The 18,997-nt window shown below is 35.6% G+C and overlaps 2 protein-coding genes across 4 annotated transcripts in view; both read left to right on the top strand.

Annotated features, from left to right (window-relative positions):
- The first annotated feature begins 4,717 nt into the window (after nt 1-4,717).
- LOC108202669 (uncharacterized) lies at nt 4,718-10,623 on the top strand. 2 transcript variants are annotated; one of them, XM_017371181.2, is made up of 12 exons: nt 4,718-5,106; nt 6,707-7,248; nt 7,330-7,419; nt 7,723-7,962; nt 8,415-8,636; nt 8,717-9,053; nt 9,161-9,477; nt 9,569-9,678; nt 9,764-9,864; nt 9,960-10,036; nt 10,122-10,221; nt 10,365-10,623. In XM_017371181.2, the coding sequence occupies exons 1-11, from the start codon at nt 4,827-4,829 to the stop codon at nt 10,218-10,220; spliced, it is 2,415 nt and encodes an 804-aa protein (XP_017226670.1). In that variant the 5' UTR covers nt 4,718-4,826; the 3' UTR covers nt 10,221; nt 10,365-10,623. The 2 variants fall into 2 exon arrangements, with proteins under 2 accessions (XP_017226670.1, XP_017226669.1); XM_017371180.2 differs by having other exon boundaries at nt 4,720-5,106; nt 9,758-9,864.
- Nucleotides 10,624-12,234: 1,611 nt separating this feature from the next.
- The window catches only part of LOC108202688 (uncharacterized), a 34,602-nt gene continuing 27,839 nt past the window's right edge, over nt 12,235-18,997 (top strand). Inside the window, exons 1-3 of one of the 2 annotated variants that reach the window (XM_017371204.2) lie at nt 12,238-12,708; nt 13,891-13,989; nt 17,332-17,379. In XM_017371204.2, coding sequence (XP_017226693.1) covers nt 12,376-12,708; nt 13,891-13,989; nt 17,332-17,379 — 480 coding nt within the window. In that variant the 5' untranslated portion in view covers nt 12,238-12,375. Of the gene's footprint in view, nt 12,709-13,890; nt 13,990-17,331; nt 17,380-18,997 lie in introns of both variants that reach the window. The other variant, XM_064084690.1, reaches the window with a different exon arrangement.

The following is an 18,997-nucleotide window of genomic DNA, read 5'->3' as shown; positions in this document are numbered from 1 at the left end:
TTTAAAAATTTAAAAATAATTTATGAAATTATATTTTACAAAACACTTTAAAATATATACAAACACCGCATTCAAAATAAACAATCTAGAGCGATAATGAAGTATAATTATTTTTTATTTATTTAGTTAATTATTCAGAAGTAAAATTACAACGATTACATAATTTTACTATCTTATTTTTTTGCTATTTCATTTTAAAAATCAATTTTATTAAGTAAAAAAGAAAATTTTGATTTTTAAGTGAACTTTTTATAAAACAATAGCATGAACAAAAAGAAAGATGGTTTAGAGTATTTTCTTGAAGAGGATGCTAAAGCAATATTAGCAATTCACATACCTCAGTGCAATGTTTGTGATAGAGTTGTATGGGAAAATTCAACAAATGGAGTTCATTCTGCTAAAGCAGGATACCATTTATGGCACGCTCAAAATGTTGGCACCAGTAACATTTCTCAAGGGGAGGGTTGGGATAAATTTTGGAGGTTACTTATGCCTCACAAAGTTAAAATCTTCATTTGAAGTTTCTGTCGGAATACAGTACCAGTTAGGAGGAGGCTTAGTGGTAAAGGAATTTCAGTTACATGGATGTGTCAGATGTGTTGTAAAGATGTTGAGCACACGGCCCACTTGTTCTTCGACTGTGACTTTGCTATGCGGTGCTAGAGTAGAATGGGTCTCAGCTATGATATGAGTACAGTGGAGGATGTGTCGAGTTGGTTGTTGCAAAAGCTAGATAATGCTCCATCTGACGAAGCATTAAAAATTTGTATGATTCTTTGGAAAATCTATTTTTGGCGGAGTAAGAAAATATGAGAAAACAAATGTGTGTCTTCTGACGTTGCAATGGACGAAAGCTTCAGGATGTTAAGTGATTGAAAGGCAACTAAACAATCTCGTATGACAGCTTCTTGTTAGAAGAAAGCTCAAAGGCTGGAGAAGAAATGGACACCACCTGAAGAAGGTGAACTTAAACTCAATGTAGATGCATCAATGTTCCCAGGTACAAATATATTTTCTATTGGTATGTTCATTCGATATCATCAGGGATCTTTTTTGAGGGGGAGAACTCTACGACTTCCAGCTCCGACATCTGTTTTTGAAGCAGAAGCCATTGGGGTGATGGAGGTATTATCATGGATGGCAATGAATCAACTGAATGGTGTAGGGATGCAGGTTGAAACCGACTCCCTGTTAACGGAGCAAGCTATCAATCTTCAGACTCTGAATGTTCTTGAAGTGGGAGATGTGATCAAGGAATGCTACATGAAGAGGAAGAATATTACTCGAATCACTGTTACTTTTATCTGGAGACAAGCAAACAAGGCGGCTCACGAGTTTGCTAGATATCCTTGTATTGCTAATAACCATGTTGATTTTATGTTTCCCCCAAGTTGTTTGGTGGAACCCTTCTGTATGATTATTTGAAATAAGGAAATCCAGCCTTTTGTAAAAAAAAAAACAATGTCATTTCAATTTAAGTATAATTTAAGTTTACAATTATAAATTAAAATTTAAGGATTTTTTTAGGTACTCAAAATAATGTTTACCAGAAAAACTTCTTCTAGATGGTGCATAAGTTTTAAATGTCCGACATATATTTTGTTGACAGAACTGTATTAAATTATTCAGTTAATTATTCCACTCAAATGTATCAAGTGGCAACCGACAAATTTTCGATCTCAGTTAGACCACCATATTACTATCATGTTACATGTAGTTAAGTCAAAAGATTGTTGATTGTTAAAATTAACATTGTCCGTTATCAGCTTTGGCGTGGCGTCGACGTGGTCAAAAAACAATGTTAACGTGTGCATTTACATGACAAACATTGAAGAACAAAAGAAAAGAAAAGAAAAATAAAAGAAAGACAAAAAAAATTAAATAATCCAACACAATCAAAATAAAAGAAAAATCAATTGGAGATATCAATCGCCAGACTAAAAAATTAAACCCTTGGCTCTTTGTGCAGCGAGGAGTGTAGAGGCGATCGTCGGCAACAATCATACTTGATAATAATGATCAAATAATAGAGAAAGGTATAATACATTATTCATTTTACGTTCATATGCATGTTATGTTCATATTCTTCATTGATTGTATAATCGATTGGATGTTTATGCTAGTGTTTTTCTTTGTTTATATTATAGTATGGCTAAAATAGATGTGTTTGTTTATCATCATGGTTATTTTGCACACCCTCCAAATGGGACTATATAGAATGTAGGGGTAAAATAGATCAAGTACGCGAGGACACTGAAACTCTGCGCTTTAGTGAATATGTTAACTATTACGTGAATGTAAAAATATAAGTAAAACAAAGATTCTAATCGAATAGTTTCGAATGATTATGTCGATCTAGTACTCTAGAAATTTTTCCCAATAACTTATATTAAATTAAATTTTTTTTCTTATTTATTATTATGACCTCCCATTTTTTGAATATATTTTTTTTCAACTGCTTGCTACGAATTTTAAAGTGTATACGTTCATTATCGTTTTTTAGAAAAAAAAGTGTTCTGTATAAAAATTTGGATATTACATTTTTATTTTAAAGAAAAAAAATTAAAATGATTTATCAAAATATATATTATAAGATCATTAAAATACGTGTTGAGTCTCGTCCCCCAATATAAACAATTAAGGGGGGCGAAGGGAGTACAAATTAAACTTATGAAAGTAGTATCATCTGCTTTTGCTTGAAATATATTTTATTATTATGTCTACACCAATGGTCTTAAAAATAAGTTTTTTTTGTCCATCTTTTTCAAAACTTCTAAGTTATTAGTCTCTAGAATTCTGAAGGCCAAATATTTTCAAGATACTCATATTCCTAAGGCAAAAAAAAGGAAATGACTCTAGCTTTATCTGAACAGGACTATGAACGACAAAAGAAGAGCTAAAGTAGGGTTTCAGGTGGGATGAGGGGATGGGAGAGACATTGTAGCAGCACAAGATCCCAGCTGTTTACGGAAAAAACAAAACTTTTGTGTTGATAGTCTCCATATTTATGAAGGTAGGGAGAAACGCGTACCCAATCTTTTTTACCCAGGCACAATAACCTGGGATGAAAGAAGGGTCAGTGATATGTTTAGTGTGATAGATGCCGAAGCTATTCTGGCCATTCCAGTACCACAACATGATGTTGGTGATAGATTAGCTTGGTTCCTATCAACGAACGGTGCATATGATGTTAAGACAGGGTACAAATATTGGCATGATCAAAATGTGGGAGAAACTGGTGTGATGCAATCAGGGTAATGGAGAAAAATTTGGAAATTAAATGTTCCTCATAAAATGAAAATTTTCATTTGGAGATTTCGCAAAAATCATATTGTTGTCCGGTGGAGGCTTAGAAGCAAGGGTGTTATTTTACTTATTACGTGTCCAATGTGCAACACGAATATAGAGCATAGTCTCCATGTATTCTTCGACTGTCAGTTTGTTAGGAGCTGTTGGGAAAATGCAGGCATTCTCTATGATATGAGCACTGTCACCTTTGCACAAGATTGGTTACTTCACAAACTTGAAGTAGCATCAATCGAAGAGCTCAATATTATATGTGGTGTGCTTTGGGGCATATGGTTCTTGAGGAATAAAAGAGTATGGGAATCAAAGGTGGTGAATCCAACTATATATGGCTATGCAGGGTAGTTTCAATGCAATAAAGGAGTGGAGGAAAGTAAGACAGGTGGGTAGCTCGAAGAGGAGTACTCAGATGCTGCAGCAACAGCAGGAAGTCACAAATGGAAGCGTCCAGATGAAGGTGTGCTAAAGCTTAATGTTGATGCCTCGTACTATGCTTGTGCTAAGGCCTTTAATATTGGGATGGTCGTCAGAGATCATGCAGGAACATTTATTGAAGGTAGATGTATGGCGTTGATGTACCCAGGTACTATGGTGGAAGTGGAGTGCATGAGAGTGAGAGAAGCTCTCTCGTGGGTCAAGAGTAGAGGCGATGAAAGGGTGATCATCGAAACAGATTCGTTGCTCGCAGTGCATGCTTTATATGGGAAATCTGAGAATTTGTTGGCATTGGGACACGTTATAGAGCAGTGCAATGGTATGCTGAAGGATGTCCCAGGTGTGGTTGTTAGTCATGTTCGAAAGCAAGCGAATAAAGTGGCTCATGATTTAGCTAAGATACCTTATTTGTTAAATTGCTTGAATGTATTCATGTCTACTCTTACTCATTTGTTTGAGACTATTTATGTGATCTTGCAAATTAATGGAAGAAATTTTTTCACTTTAAATAAAATCAACAAAAAAATATCAATGTGTTGTTAGAAAACTGATGTTACTCAAATAACTGTTTGACAACGCTATTGATTTGCATGTTTTGAGTTATAAAATATATAAATTAATATTATTAGTAAAAATCAATAATGAAAAGTACAATTTTCCATGAACTCGATTACGAGACGTTTTTAAATCTATTAAATAATTTTTAAGAGACGTTTTCAAATCTACTAAATAATTTTTAAGAAAAATTTATTATTACCACCTTTGACCCAATATTAAATAGATCAAACAAATATTAAATATCAAAATTTTGCTAACTCATCATTAAACGTTAATTTTAATTCGACACTCTATCATCAAAATAAAAAATCTAAAATAGAACGATAGATGGGTTTGAATTTGTGCTTGTTTATAAAAAACAAAATCATATCACTATCCAATTAGAAATAGCTTTCTTGCAGAAAAGAAAAATTAGAAATAGACCCATATAAAAAGTTAAAATTCGATAAATATAAATTATCACCGCTTCTAGGGTTTCACTCAATCAGATCCCCAATTATTTTTACACACACAAATTCATCAGCAACATGCCACCCAAGGCAGCGAAGAGAGGGGCGGGAGGGCGAGGCAAGCGCGGCGGACGAGGCGGTCGTGTCTCGAAAAGCGTGCCCAAAGAGGAGCCCAAGGAGGAGCCCAAGGAGATTGAGGTTCCCAAAGAAGAAGTGAAGATTCAAGAGGAGGAAAAAGTTGAGGAGGTCAGTAAAGAGGAGGTGAGAATTGAGGAGAATTATGAAGAAGATGAGGATCCTGAGGAGATTTTTGAGGAGGGAGCTGAGGAGATTCAGCAGAAACCGCCTTCTTTTACAAGTGAGTGGATTTTTTTTGTGATTTTTTGATTGAATTTGTTGTGGGGTTTGCTTTTTGTGTGTGATTGGTGATGGGTTGGGTTAAAAATTGGATCTTTTTGATGGGTTGTGGTGGAAAGTATATATATTGCCTATGTAAATATTTTGATGAAAATTGGATTTTCTTGGGGGAGGGGGTGGTTAAAGAAAATTCGATGTATTTGTGCTTGTTTAGATTGAAATTGGGTCTTTCTAAGGGGTTTAAAGAATATTTGATTGGTTTATGTTTGAAGTTATGCTCATTACTTGAAGTTGTATTGTCAATGTATTTGTGTGTTTGTTAGTTTACATGTGTTGGAAATATGTTCTTTTGGTGAATTTGTATTTGTATTTTTTTTTTTGTCTAGTTGTGTGGTAGAATTCAGTATTGGTTTTAGGAAAAGAGAGTTTCGTTGTGGTTACGTCATGGAAATATGATATGTTAAGTGGTAACCGGCCGTGGTCACCTGGTATAGGGGATTTTGTTTTGTCGCGTTGCTTGGGGAATTAGTTATGGGCTGTGTTGCAATGAAATTGAATTCTCTTGATATTAAAATCGGATCCTGTTAAGGTGTATCGAGGCTATTTAATATATATGTGAGTAGTTTTTTTTGGAAGATATACTTTTGTTGGTTCTTATGTGTTAAAGAATCTGTTTTTTTTTTTTGTTGCGGCTAGGTAATAAATGTCTGAGGTCCCAAGTAAGATATGAATTTGGTGTTCCCAGCTGTGCTTTAGAATTGGGAAAAAAAAGAATTTATTTATTGTGGGATATAAATTATACCGAATGTGTCAACTTATGGAGTTACAGGAAGCTTTTAACTAAGATCTTATCGCTACCTGGTTTAAGATGATTGAGTTGCGTCTTAATCATTGAGAAGATGAAAATGTTGAAGTAATACAACCTTGCAAGAGTTAGTGTGTAACTTCCTGATGGTGGAAGACTTTAGATGCTAATGCTTTGAAGATACCGTTGCTCCTGTAATATATATTTTCTGATATATCGGCTAAATAAACAGGCAAAAAAGGATGGTTCACAGTAAGTAAACTGGTTATCCTAATTTGTCTTAAACAGGCTTGAGATTTTTTCCTGGCCTTGCATAGTTAATGGTCACTGCACCTATGAATGGAGATTTCACTACAACTTCTTGCGGTGGTACTGGTTTAGTTGAAGTTTGCAGGATTTACTTTAATTCTGGTGATGTATTACCAATGGTTACAGATTCTCGTCAAGATAAGACAAGAATAGAGAACCAAATGGATTTCTTGGTGCATACCGCCATACATGCAAGTGCATGCTACATGGCTTTTTTGTACCCTGCTGCAATATTCTGTGGACAGATTTTGCATATTTTTTTACGTTGTAGAAAGTGATCCATGATCTTAGACCACTGGTAGACGACAGAAGGTCGTCTTTATAATTCTTTATGGCATATAACTATCATGATAAGCTGGACCTCAAAGAATTTAGAACTGTTTGTGGAATACTTTTAAGTTTCAATTCTTTTATGTTGGTACTATTATGGTTGTTGCAATAAACTATCTGTTGATCGCATCGGACATATCTTATTATTGCCTGGCAGACCAAGAGGAGGTAAAAGAGTCTGTTGAGGAATATGAGAGAGGTGAGCGGTTAGATTTGGAGGACAATGAGCCAGAAGACGAAGCTGAAGAATATGGTGGGGTGGACTATGATGAGAAGGAACCTGAACATGATGATTTTCAAGAGGTTGAGGAAATAGAAGAAGACTCTGAAGGGGCTATTGTTGGCGAGGAAGAGGGTGAGGAAGTTGAAGAAATAAATGACGGTCACGAGGAACTTGGAGAGGAGGATTTAGAGCATGGCGGCGAGGGCCCTACTGATTTGGCTGATGCTGAGGAACAGGAGCATCATGACGTTTTCAAAGAGAGGCGAAAAAGGAAAGAGTTTGAGATTTTTGTTGGTGGCTTGGACAAGGATGCTTCTGAGGCTGATTTGAGGAAAGTCTTCAGTGAAGTTGGAGAAGTAACTGAAGTCAGACTTATGATGAATCCTCAGACCAACAAAAATAAGGGATTTGCATTCCTGCGTTTTGCGACTGTAGAACAAGCTAAAAGAGCATGTTCTGATCTTAAAAACCCTGTGGTATTTTCTGTGATCCTGTCATAGCTGTCATGGAAATTGATATTTCTTTTATCCTGAATCATAATTTCTACCAAATTCCAGGTTAATGGGAAAAAATGTGGTGTTACTCAGAGCCAAGACAGCGACACCCTTTTCTTAGGTAACATATGCAAGGCATGGACGAAGGAAGCTGTAAGTAGACTAGGAACTTTCTGTGTCTTCATCAAGTTATTTATCTATCTAGCTAAATATTTAAGCAGATGTCGGGGTTGTTATTCATTCTCCCTCTAAATTGACGTCTAATATTATCATAATCCTTTAGATCATGGGTACTCAAGGATAAAATATTAAATATGTATGTTTCACACTTGTGTCCTTTTTCTCTTGTGTGTTTCATGTTGTCTATCTATATATATATATATATGTATAAGATTAATCAGAGTTGCTTTGCTATTTGACATTTTGGCACTACTGACTAATTGGTTGTACTTCCAGCTGAAAGATAAGTTGAAGCATTACGGAGTTGATAACATTGAGGATTTGACTTTAGTTGAAGATAGTAACAATGATGGTATGAACCGTGGATTTGCTTTTCTGGAGTTCTCTTCCCGTTCAGATGCAATGGATTCTTTTAGGCGATTGCAGAAAAGAGATGTTGTGTTTGGGGTTGATAGACCTGCCAAGGTCTCGTTTGCAGATTCCTTCATCGACCCTGGTGATGAAATAATGGCTCAGGTACGCATCGGAATAGCCTTTGCGTTATTAAGATCCGTGGTTTGTTACACTATGGTACTCTGTATTACCATTTATCTGGACATTACAATTAGCATGATGCATGGATTTGATTCCAAGTCAAATGCTTTTTTATTTTTTTTTTTGTGTTACTGTGCTGAGTAATGCACTTCCTTCTACTTCAATCCCAAATTAAGCTTAAGGTTTTTAAAGATCTTTTTACTCTGATTTGTTGAAGCAAAACCTTTTGTGTTATTGATATCGCTTGAAATAAAATTTGAAAAACAGTGGACTGAGTTCTTGGAAATCATTTACTGTCTTCTGCGGTGCCACCAATAATTTTGTGCCCTATTATATGTGTTTCTATTGCATTGAAGATATTTACTTATACTTGTACATCTTTACGAGTTCTTTTTAAGATATTTACTTATACATGTCATATTTTACATGTTCAGGTCAAAAAGGTTTTTGTTGATGGCTTGCCTGCCTCATGGGATGAGGATCGTGTAAGGGATCTTCTCAAGAAGTACGGAAAGATTGAAAAGATTGAGCTTGCTCGTAACATGCCATCAGCTAAGAGGAAGGACTTTGGATTTATTACCTTTGATACCCATGATTCTGCTGTGACATGTGCTAAAAACATCAACAATACAGAGTTAGGGGAAGGTGAAAGCAAGGTTAGCATAGTTAATTGGATTTTTTTAATTTTTTTTTTGGATATGTTGCTGGATATCTTTAATGGTTTGTTTCGAAGCAGGCTAAAGTCCGAGCCAGATTATCGAGGCCAGTTCCAAGAGGCAAAGGCAAGCGTAATTCTCGCGGTGATTTTTATCCTGCACATGGGGCCTCACATGGCTTTAAGGCTCCTTGGGGACGTTCAATTCCGCCACGTAGTCTTCCTGTCCGTGAAGCAAGAGGTGTTAGAAGTAACCTGCCACCTATCAATCGTGGTCTAAGGAGGCCTCCTGCTTTTAGGGACAGGCGAGAAGTTATCGCGAAGCCACCAAGGGGAAGGACAATGTTAGCTCCCATTCCCAGGTCTCCCATTTCAAGGTCTCCCATTTCAAGGTCTTATGATAGGAGACCTCCTCCGGGTATGTATAGTTCCTTTTCAGCTTTTTTACTTCTATGATGTGGTTTCATCTTTTACATAACCTGCGAATAGTTTACACTTAATGATTGTTACATAATTTGCGTGTAGTTCCTTCATACCCAAAGAGCAGCTCGAGGAAAGATTATGGAAGGCGGGAGGAACTGCCTCCTAGGAGTAGGCCTGCTGTAGATTATGGCCCCCGGGTTGCTCCACCAGAAAGACGTCCATCTTACCGGGATGAATACCCCCCTCGAGGATCTGGATACACCGATGTGCCCCGAAGTGCAGCTCGTCCTGCATCAAGGAGAGCTTATGTTGATGATGGCTATGGTCAAAGATTTGAAAGGCCACCTCCAAGTTACCGTGAAGGACGGCCTCGTGATTATGACTCAATTTCTGGGTCGAAACGTCCATATGGTGCCCTGGTTAGTGAAGTTCTTACTCTACCCTCTCAATTGGTCTTGCAGTTTTATCCTTGGTCAAGTCATAAGACTTTGTGTCCCTTTTACATTTTAGGATGATGTTCATCCCCATTATGCTGAGCCAGTGCTCCGCCAATCACGTCCTCGTTTGGAGTATGAACCCCGTGGCAGCGCTTCCCAGTATGGGGATAGTTATAGTGAGAGGTACAAAGTTTTGAATTAGTTTTTCTAATTTTAGGATGCACATTTCAGGATTTAATATGCCTTTCCTGACTCTTTTTAGTGCCAGAATCGGAAGATCTGAAATCGGATACAGTAGCAGAAGTTCAATTCCCAGTCAGGATTCTCGTGCTCTTTATAGTCGTCGTCAAATCATGGATTATGGCGGAGGTACGTATTTGTCAACGTGTTCAAGCTCTGATGCATAAAATATATGGATCCAAACTTTATCTTAAATGATAGTTGTCAACAAATTTTAATTGCAGGTTCTTATAGTGGAAGTGATGTTGGTGATGGAATGTATTCTTCAAGCTATAGTGATTATATGTCTCGTGGGGGTGATGTATGTTCTCTTTCACATTGCTATCTCTCTAAGGATTTTTGATACAGTATTTGTTCCTTACCATGTGTATGTAATTTTATTGAAGGTTCCTAGTAGATCTTATTCTTCGCTCTATCCTGGTTCTGGTCGTGGCTTGGGAGGAAGCAGTTACATGGGAAGCAGTGGTAGTGGATCGTACTATTGAGGTAGACCATTTCGCAGTCCATATATTTCTTCAAAATTTATACAATTATTAGAAGCAGTGGTGGTGTTTATGACCATGAGTTAGTAGCTTGCGTGGCGGCTTGCACACATAGTGTCACTGATTTATAATTTGTTCCCGTCTCAGATCTGAAATGCGGACAATGGAGAGCTCTAGGACGTGGATGCGAGGCTCATACCTAGTTATTAAGTCCACAAACAGAGTTTCTCTTTGTTGCAGTTTGGTCTAGTGGAATAGTTTCTTCCGAGCCTGAATATTTGGCATATTAGGATTTTCTATATTCGAGTACATATTTGATGTTTGTTAAGACTATTTTAATAATTCAGAGTTTGCTCGTGACAACTGTGTTGAATTCCTTTGTGTTTATTTATGCCTTTTTATTTAATCCATCATCTCAAGGGAATTGAGAAAGAGTAGTTAGATATTTCTGCACTTATTTGAGGTAGAAATAGTTGTGAAGTAATTGTCAGTTGTGATGTGAAATTTTTACAAACTTTTTGACATAAACATGGGGATGACAAAGTAAGGCTTTCATAGGCTTTACCTATTATTTGCGCAGCCTTAACTTTGACCTCGTTCTTTTTCACATAAACAAGGGGATCTGTCATCATATACTCTGGCATTCGGTTCGGTTAACCGAAATTACCGAAATATTTCGACTGAACCGAAATATTTCGGTTATGGTTTTCTGTGTATTTCGGTATTTCGGTTTTTTTACCGAATTAACCGAAAAAACCGAATAACCGAAATATTTAAAATTAAAAAAAAATATATATTATATATATATACATAAAAGTTTATTTTTCCAATACAATCTTAATACTATCTCTTGTTCAATTAAAGGTTAAAACACACCGACTCGCTCACCAGAGTTCACTGACCGGACCTCACTCGTCACTAGCATCCAGCATCTTCCTCAATCTTGTCTTCTGGGTTTCGATGGCATCACTGATGCCTCTTTTTCTTCACGCAACATCTTATACATCTTCATCGATTAAGGTAGGTGTAATTGATTTGGGGAAATCAGTTGAAATCATTGAATTCAACTCACCTTTGATTTGGGTGTCAATTCAATGGAACTCAAACAATTTCATGTTTTTTTTTAGTTTTATAAATTTCGGTTTTTTTTTTCGGTATTCGGTTTTAACCGAAATAAAAATTTCGGTTCGGTAAAATAACCGAATTTAATTCGGTTCACTATTCGGTTATGATTTTTGAGCTTATTCGGTATTTCGATTATTTCGGTATTCGGTAATTCGGTTCGGTTTTTACCGAATAATCAGCCCTAAATTACAGAACATGGAATTTGCAAGGCATTACATGTGGTAATAACAAATTGAACATCATCGTCTGGGGAAACAAGTCTGTGAGGTCAGGCAAAATTATTCGAAAAATGGTTCCAAATCTCAAATATTTTTAAATTAATGTCCAAAATAATAGACTTGGAAAAAATATTATATTTGTCGAACCATGTAGTGAAATTTCACATCATCTATTATCATATTATTAAGTTAATTATTAAGTTAATAAGTTTTATTTATAATAAATTGAAATAACATTAAAATACAATTTTAAATATAACTAATTATAGCAAAGCCGTTTGATATACATTTTGGCCAACATTTTTGAATGTTCAAGAGCATCTCCAACAATGTTGGGTAAAGTTGATTGGCTAAAAATAATTGTTAAACTTCTAATTTTTTTTTACGATACTGATTAGTTGATCGGCTATATTTTAAAAATTATATATAATTATCGGGTTTGTCTAGTGTGTGCCCATGGACACATGATAAGCACTAAATTTTATGAATTTAATTTTTTTTTTATGGTGTAGTTGTAGCTGCAGGGGATCCATCATTATTAAAAAGGGAAGCGAATCTAAACATGACGAATTTATTAAATTTTGTGCTTATTGTTGGCACGTGATAGAAAACTCGATAAGTATTTCGAGTCGGAATAAAAATGAGGATAATAAAATGCCCGAAGATCCATGCATCTCTTTCATCAAACAACTTTATCACGTGTCAACTGTATACGAGGCTTCAGGCGACGAAAGTGCACTAAAAGCATATCTCTGCTTCCAGAACAAAGCAACACAATTTCCTTCTGGGTTTTGTAATTCGGATCTCAAACTCACATGGGTCGGAGGCAAATCAGCTCCAACCTCACCCGACGTTGTCGTCTCTATTTTCTCACTTTAAGCCTCATTTCTTGTTCAATTGTATATTTGTATCTATCTTTTGATGAAAAAGGTGAAAAATTGGGGAGAAATACAAAGTGTTGTAAAGGGGTGGAGCATATGGAACTTTGGGGTAATGCTGTGAGATGGGGTGCTAATCATAAGGCAGGTTCTGCACAGGAATGTTGTAAGGCTTGTAAGAAGATGTGTGGTGGTGAGAAAGGGGAGTGTTTGTGTGATTCTTGGGTGTATTGTGGTGATAAAGATGCTTGTGGGAATAAGTTTGGTGAGGTATGATCTCTTTGCCTTTATTTTTTTTTTTTTAATTTCTTTTTCGAGTTTGATATATGATCTGCAAAATCTTGTTACAATTTTTATTATGTGTATAGTAATCTTGTAAATTTTATGCGAATGCAATGAGACTGCATTTTGTACATATCGAAACAGGGTGTCAGGATAAGTGGTGTGTTATATATTTTTCCAATCTAAGCTAGGGATGAATATTACATAATGCAGGAATATTTGGATGTTGAAGTCGGGGCTATAACCCTTGGGGCTAACTGAACCTGCGATGCACCTAATGTAATCCTGGTGGAGTGGTGGTTGAGTGTGATCTCAGTTAGCAGCTGAGTTACCATTTATGGCCTCTTTAGTAGGCAAAATATATTCAACCTTTATATATGACCATAGAGCATCAAGCAGCACAACCCGGTTCATAGGATGGATTTTGTATAGAAAAAATATGAGGATGTTCTGTATACGTGGGGCTATAGAGGGGCCCAGGTTTCAAACTCAGGAATTGTATCTAAAAACCATGTCAAGAGTACACTTGGTACCTTTTAGCTACATATAAAGACCCTGGCAAGATGACACCTGTCATTCAGTGATTGAGATGTCCGTACCACTATATTTCTTCAACTAAAGTTAAGACATAGATTTAGGTATGTAGCCATAGCCTGATAGGCTCAAACTAAGAACTTACATCTTTGCAGCTTATGAGAAATTGGTACTGATGATGCTTCTTGCTGTCTAAGGCGCTTTCTGCTGTATTCTCTATCCCAGGATGAACTGTGGTGCCAGTCTTGCGCTGCACCGTGAAGATATATGTATTTTTGAGCTACATGTCGAAGGCCAAAATTGAAGTTTCCTTAGAGTTTTGAATTTGTAGCAACAATTTTAATGAACAGTTCAATTAATTATCCCCTCACACTTAGTCTATTAGGAATAATGCAGCAGAGTATTTGGATGTAGGGAGCTTCCCAAAAGGAAATTGTAAGTCTGTAAGGCAGGAAATCATATATTTTTCTTTCAATGTTTAGCAGGTAAAACATAAGTTATTTATATAAATAGGCACTTCATAGACATGACTACCTCATTCTGTTTATTTTTTTTTTGGTTTCAGTGCTAATATGAATAGGCACTTAGTAAACATATTACCTAATTCTGTTCTTTCGCTGCTTCTCTGTATTTTAGTGTTGGCTGAAGAAACAGAAAGATTCCTTAGATCCTGACAGACGTGAGTCAGGAGATCAGATCATGTGGACTTCGGGAATCATATACGGAAAAGGAGAGGTACATAATTTGTCAATGCAGGGGTTAGTTCATCCTTTTAACTGCTGAATTACAATATTGTTGGGTGTTATATGGTAAATAATTCGTGATTTCTTGTAGCTCTAGTAAATAATTTGCAAGTCACATGTATGCCACAATATTAAAAATTTACTTGTTGACCTGAGAACAGTATGCAAAGAGCTTGCTCATTTGAGTAACAGGTAATAACAATAAGCTATTACGATGCTATATATTAAAAGATGACAAATAATAAAGAAGATAAATGAGTTTTAGCCATGATCAACCCCTAATAACTAAGGTTCGACACCTAATAACTGATGGTCTACGTCCTGGTCCCTTGCGACCCGGTAAGAGAATACATTATTGATCAATGAAAAATACCATTCACAAATTCAATAATATATCTCCTTTTTAATCCAGTTTCTGAAAATGGATTGTTGACACTAAATCCACCTCGAGCCCACAACTTACTAAAAAGCTTGTTCCTCCTGAACCTTTGAATTTCTCGAGTCCCACTCCTTGAATTCCTTAATTAGTTTAACACCAATGTGTTTAGAACTATGAGCTCCTTAAGCACCCAGCTCCTTGACATAGAACTCTTTGCCACTATTTTAAAACTTTCAATACAACTTTAATCAATAGATGCTTACAACTCAAACTATATGAATTCTCTTTAATAATATATGTATGAACAATATAGTTCTAGAGTTTGTGTTTGAATGTGTTTGAGAGAGAAAAGATAAAGCTTGTATGTTGAGTCTCAAAACTTGTATGAATGTGTGTTGCTTACAAGAAAGGTTGTAAGTGTTATCCATGTGAAAGGATACAAATGACTAGTCGTAAGTTGATGATTTGTAGGAATAGAAAATATTTGATTGCATAAATCATTCCCCAAAAGCTAGAAAAAGCTAGTTCTAAGTTGATTCATTTGTGGGAATAGAAAATATTTGATTGCATGAATCATTCCCTAAAGCTAGAAAAAGATATGAACAAATTTGGGCTGTCTCGGAAAGCCTCAAATATAAAAAAGATGATACAAATCTGTTTAAAATTAATAAGGAAAGGTATATCATAACGGTTTTTTTGTTGTGTGCCCATGGGCACACAATAAGCACCAACTCCTACGAGTTTGGTGCATTTTTATTGGTCATATAATCATAAATAAGGATGACCCCCCTGCATTTACACCAAGTCCACCAATTAAAATCTACCAAACTCATCAAATATAGTGTATAATGTGTGCCCATGGGCACACACTAGAAAGACCCATATCATAATCCCAATAAAATAGGAATAGATTTGAGAATCAGTTAAGCTCTATTAATTATGTAAACAATATATTCTATATTAGATTCCTTACAGAGTTAATCCTAGCCAATTTCTGATTGATCAAAACGATCTTCAAGAAATCTTCAAGTTATAAACTGAATTTGAACAGCTTCTGGCTGGTGCATCTCAGCTTGCTGTTTCGGTCCAGTAAAGACTTTGGCATGCTGTCACAGTAGATAATCCTTGAAGATTTGCCATTACATAACATCAACCAAGTTACCTGAAATTATATTTATACACAAGCAACCACAGATACAAGTGTAAGATGTATCAAGTAAATTACTTATATGATGGTAAGCGAAATGTACTAAACTGGTAAATAGATCATAACTATCATATTTGGCAAATCAACTTGCTGTATATAGCATTAAAACACACCAAGCTTCAGATTTTTTACAGTCAAAGACTTTTTGTTCCAATTAATTTTGAATGTGGGCAGGGCCACATATATTTTACAACTTTTTGACATACAACTAGTAATTTATTCCTCTATCATTTTTCTTAGTTCTAAAAATGATAATGTAATACATCTGTCACTTATTTTTTACCTTTGAAGAGTGATCAAAGATGTAAATTATTATTGCCCTAGTCCACGATTCCACAATTCAACAAGAAATTATACACTAAAAATGTATCTGTATCTGTGGTTGATAAAGTAACATAAGATTAACGGGAGTCTAAGAATATTATGTTAGAAATGATACTTACGGCCACGGGTGGACATTTATACCTACATTTTATCCCGTCATACCCTTTCAGGGCATGTTGTATGGTAAATGATCATGCACTATCTGATTCTACTATGTTGTTTAAGTCATATATCTTAACACTATGGTTGCAAAGTTTTTTTTTTTTTTTTTTTTTTTTTTTTTTTTTTTTTTTTTTTTTTTAATCTCATTTTCTATTGACAAATATGACAGTAGCAAGAAAAAATATTCTACAACTTTTCGATTTGTTCCCGAACATAAATTCTAATGATTAAAAAGTTATTTATCTAGCCCTTTTTTTGTACTTCTTATGATGAGTGACAAGTGATTTAAAATATGAAGACCTTAATTAACATGCAATTTTATAGTAAAAGTCTACCTGCATTCATTGTTCATTGAAGAAGAAGCATTAATGTAGCAACCTTAGGGGCGATGATAGTGGGCATCTACTATATTACCCAAATTTGGAACGGGTTCAGATCCGGAAGTCGGATTCTATGTTTTAATATATATATAGGATATAGGATTCTTGGACATATTACCCAGATTTTGTACGGGTTCAGATCCCAAAGTCAGATTCTAGGTTTTAATATATATAGGGTTCTTGGATATGGTTTTAAAAATGTACACAGTGGCGAAGATTTGGCATATAAACTTAACAAAAGTAAAACTGGATGTACATTCATAAAAATAGCGTCTACTACGGGAACTACACATAAAATATATACACTTAATTATGTAATATTATTGCATAAAAGACTATTTATTTCATTTGTACCGGAGCAAGCTAAAGTGTCTGGTTTTATTAACAAGGTTCTGGGACAGGGCTCCTGACCACCTCCATGGTAATGACCAGTGGCCACAGGGACGACGACAAGAATGATAATCACGGTAACGAAGGGCATCTGTACCTATATGTCCATCAATTCCAAACTTCTTTCTTATTAATTCACATGAACCCTAAATAGGATGTAGCTTTAAATCCGCGTATAGTTACCTATAGTTCTATTAGATGATAAATGCATGAAAGCTCTTTTTACTGAATTTTTTCAAAGGTCCATATGTTAATATTTTTGTATAATGTTGGGAGTCTAGTGAACGCTTATTAGAACTTGTCAGGCTGGTATTATTGTTTCACAAATACAGTGACGAGAATTGTAGCTGATTAACTTCGATAAATTACAAAAGTTCTCATCTATATTACTTTTAAAAGCAATGAGTCTCCCCTCTATACTTTATATTGATGCGTCCAAAAAAAGGTTCTAATATATTTGTAATTTATGCCTAATACAGATTCTCCTTGCAGGGTATTGTTGGCTTGGAAACCTCTGGTTATGGGATTATCTATATAAAAGTAAGAACTTAAGGTACCTTCTTAATCTTAATAGAAGATAATGTTTTTCTGAAAGTTGAGCGTGATAAATTAGAATTACATGGAATGATTGTATGAAACAACCCGGGTCATATCCCGAGTCTTTTTCGAAAATCGGGTCAAGTCCCGAACTCCGAATCCGAAAATAAGCCGAAATAAACTGGCCCAACTGCAACAACTTGGGTAATCCACAAGCCCACCACAGGCCCCCAAAAGATCATGATTTGTTGGTGCAATTAGTAGTAGTACTTATGCTTATAAACTGAACTAAAGTCCACACACTTCTTGATGTGGGACTGGGGTGTTACAAACTCCCCCACTTAAATTCCTGACATCCTCGTCAGGCCGAAACGGATAGCCCATAGGCCCAGATCGAACCTCTCTAGCCATTGTGGGATAATACCGGCTGGCTTCGTGTCCCCGCCTCCGGATCTCTGTCCATTGCGGGATAATACCACCGGCCTTCGTGTCCCCACCTCCGGCAACTTGACAAATCAAGTTTTCGAGAGCCTGCTCTGAATACCATATGAAACAACCCGGGTCAAATCCCGAGTCTTTTTCGAAAATCGGGTCAAGTCCCGAACTCCGAATCTGAAAATAAGACGAAATAAACTGGCCCTACTGCAACGACTTGGGTAATCCACAAGCCCACCACATGCCCCCAAAAGATCATGATTTGTTGGTGCAATTAGTAGTAGTACTTATGCTTATAAACTGAACTAAAGTCCACACACTTCTCAATGTGGGATTGGGGTGTTACATTGTAATCACAAAATTACAGACTTCTAGTCCGTCTTCTTTTATGCACAATCAATACCCCTAAGCATTTTTTTATTACTGTTAGATATTTTAGATAATTGTGCTGATAGTGCAGAGAAGATAAAAGAGAGTCAAATGTGTTTATAAGAATATAACTCTTGTTCTTGATTGTTACAAATTATACAACCCTATTTATATTGTTGGGTTGAATATAAATATAGTAAACTTATGGCGGTTATTTATATTGGTTTACAACCATTATTATTAAAGGTTTATATTTAATGAATATAAACCAGAATTTATTTACTAACTAAAGAAGTTATTCACTGTTTAACACTCCTTGAAAAACTTTTGTATGCCAAGCTTGTTTCTTAGAGATTCAAACTTTGCTTTTGGAAGTGGCTACGAAATATATCAGCTAGTTCTTCTTCTGCACTGCAATGAACTAGCCTTTTGTTTTCAGCTTCTCGAACAAAGTGATATTTTATCTTGACATGTTTCGTCTTTCTATGTCGAACTGGGTTCTTGTTGCGTAAAATACTAATGTGCAAGTGTACACAATCGCAAACAAGTAATATAGTAATAAATACCAGATATCGTTCCTCAAGGACTATTTAAACGTATCAATCACAAATAAAATTTAACAGTCTAGCTATCGAACACACAATAAATTGGTGATGGTTTTTATACTAAAACTAAATTTAACCAACTAAAATTATACTAAAGAGCTTAAAGAGTTTCAAATATGAGAAGATAAGTCAGGATAATTACTTCCCCCTAACACAAGAATATCGGTAAAAGAGTCGCGAAATATTGCAGCAAATCACAATTACTAGCTAGA

Source organism: Daucus carota, chromosome 9 (assembly GCF_001625215.2).
Source record: "Daucus carota subsp. sativus chromosome 9, DH1 v3.0, whole genome shotgun sequence".
In the NCBI taxonomy this organism is placed as follows: Eukaryota; Viridiplantae; Streptophyta; class Magnoliopsida; order Apiales; family Apiaceae; genus Daucus; species Daucus carota.
The sequence above is the reverse complement of the archived record's forward strand: the minus strand, read 5'-3'. Positions and strand labels throughout refer to the sequence as shown.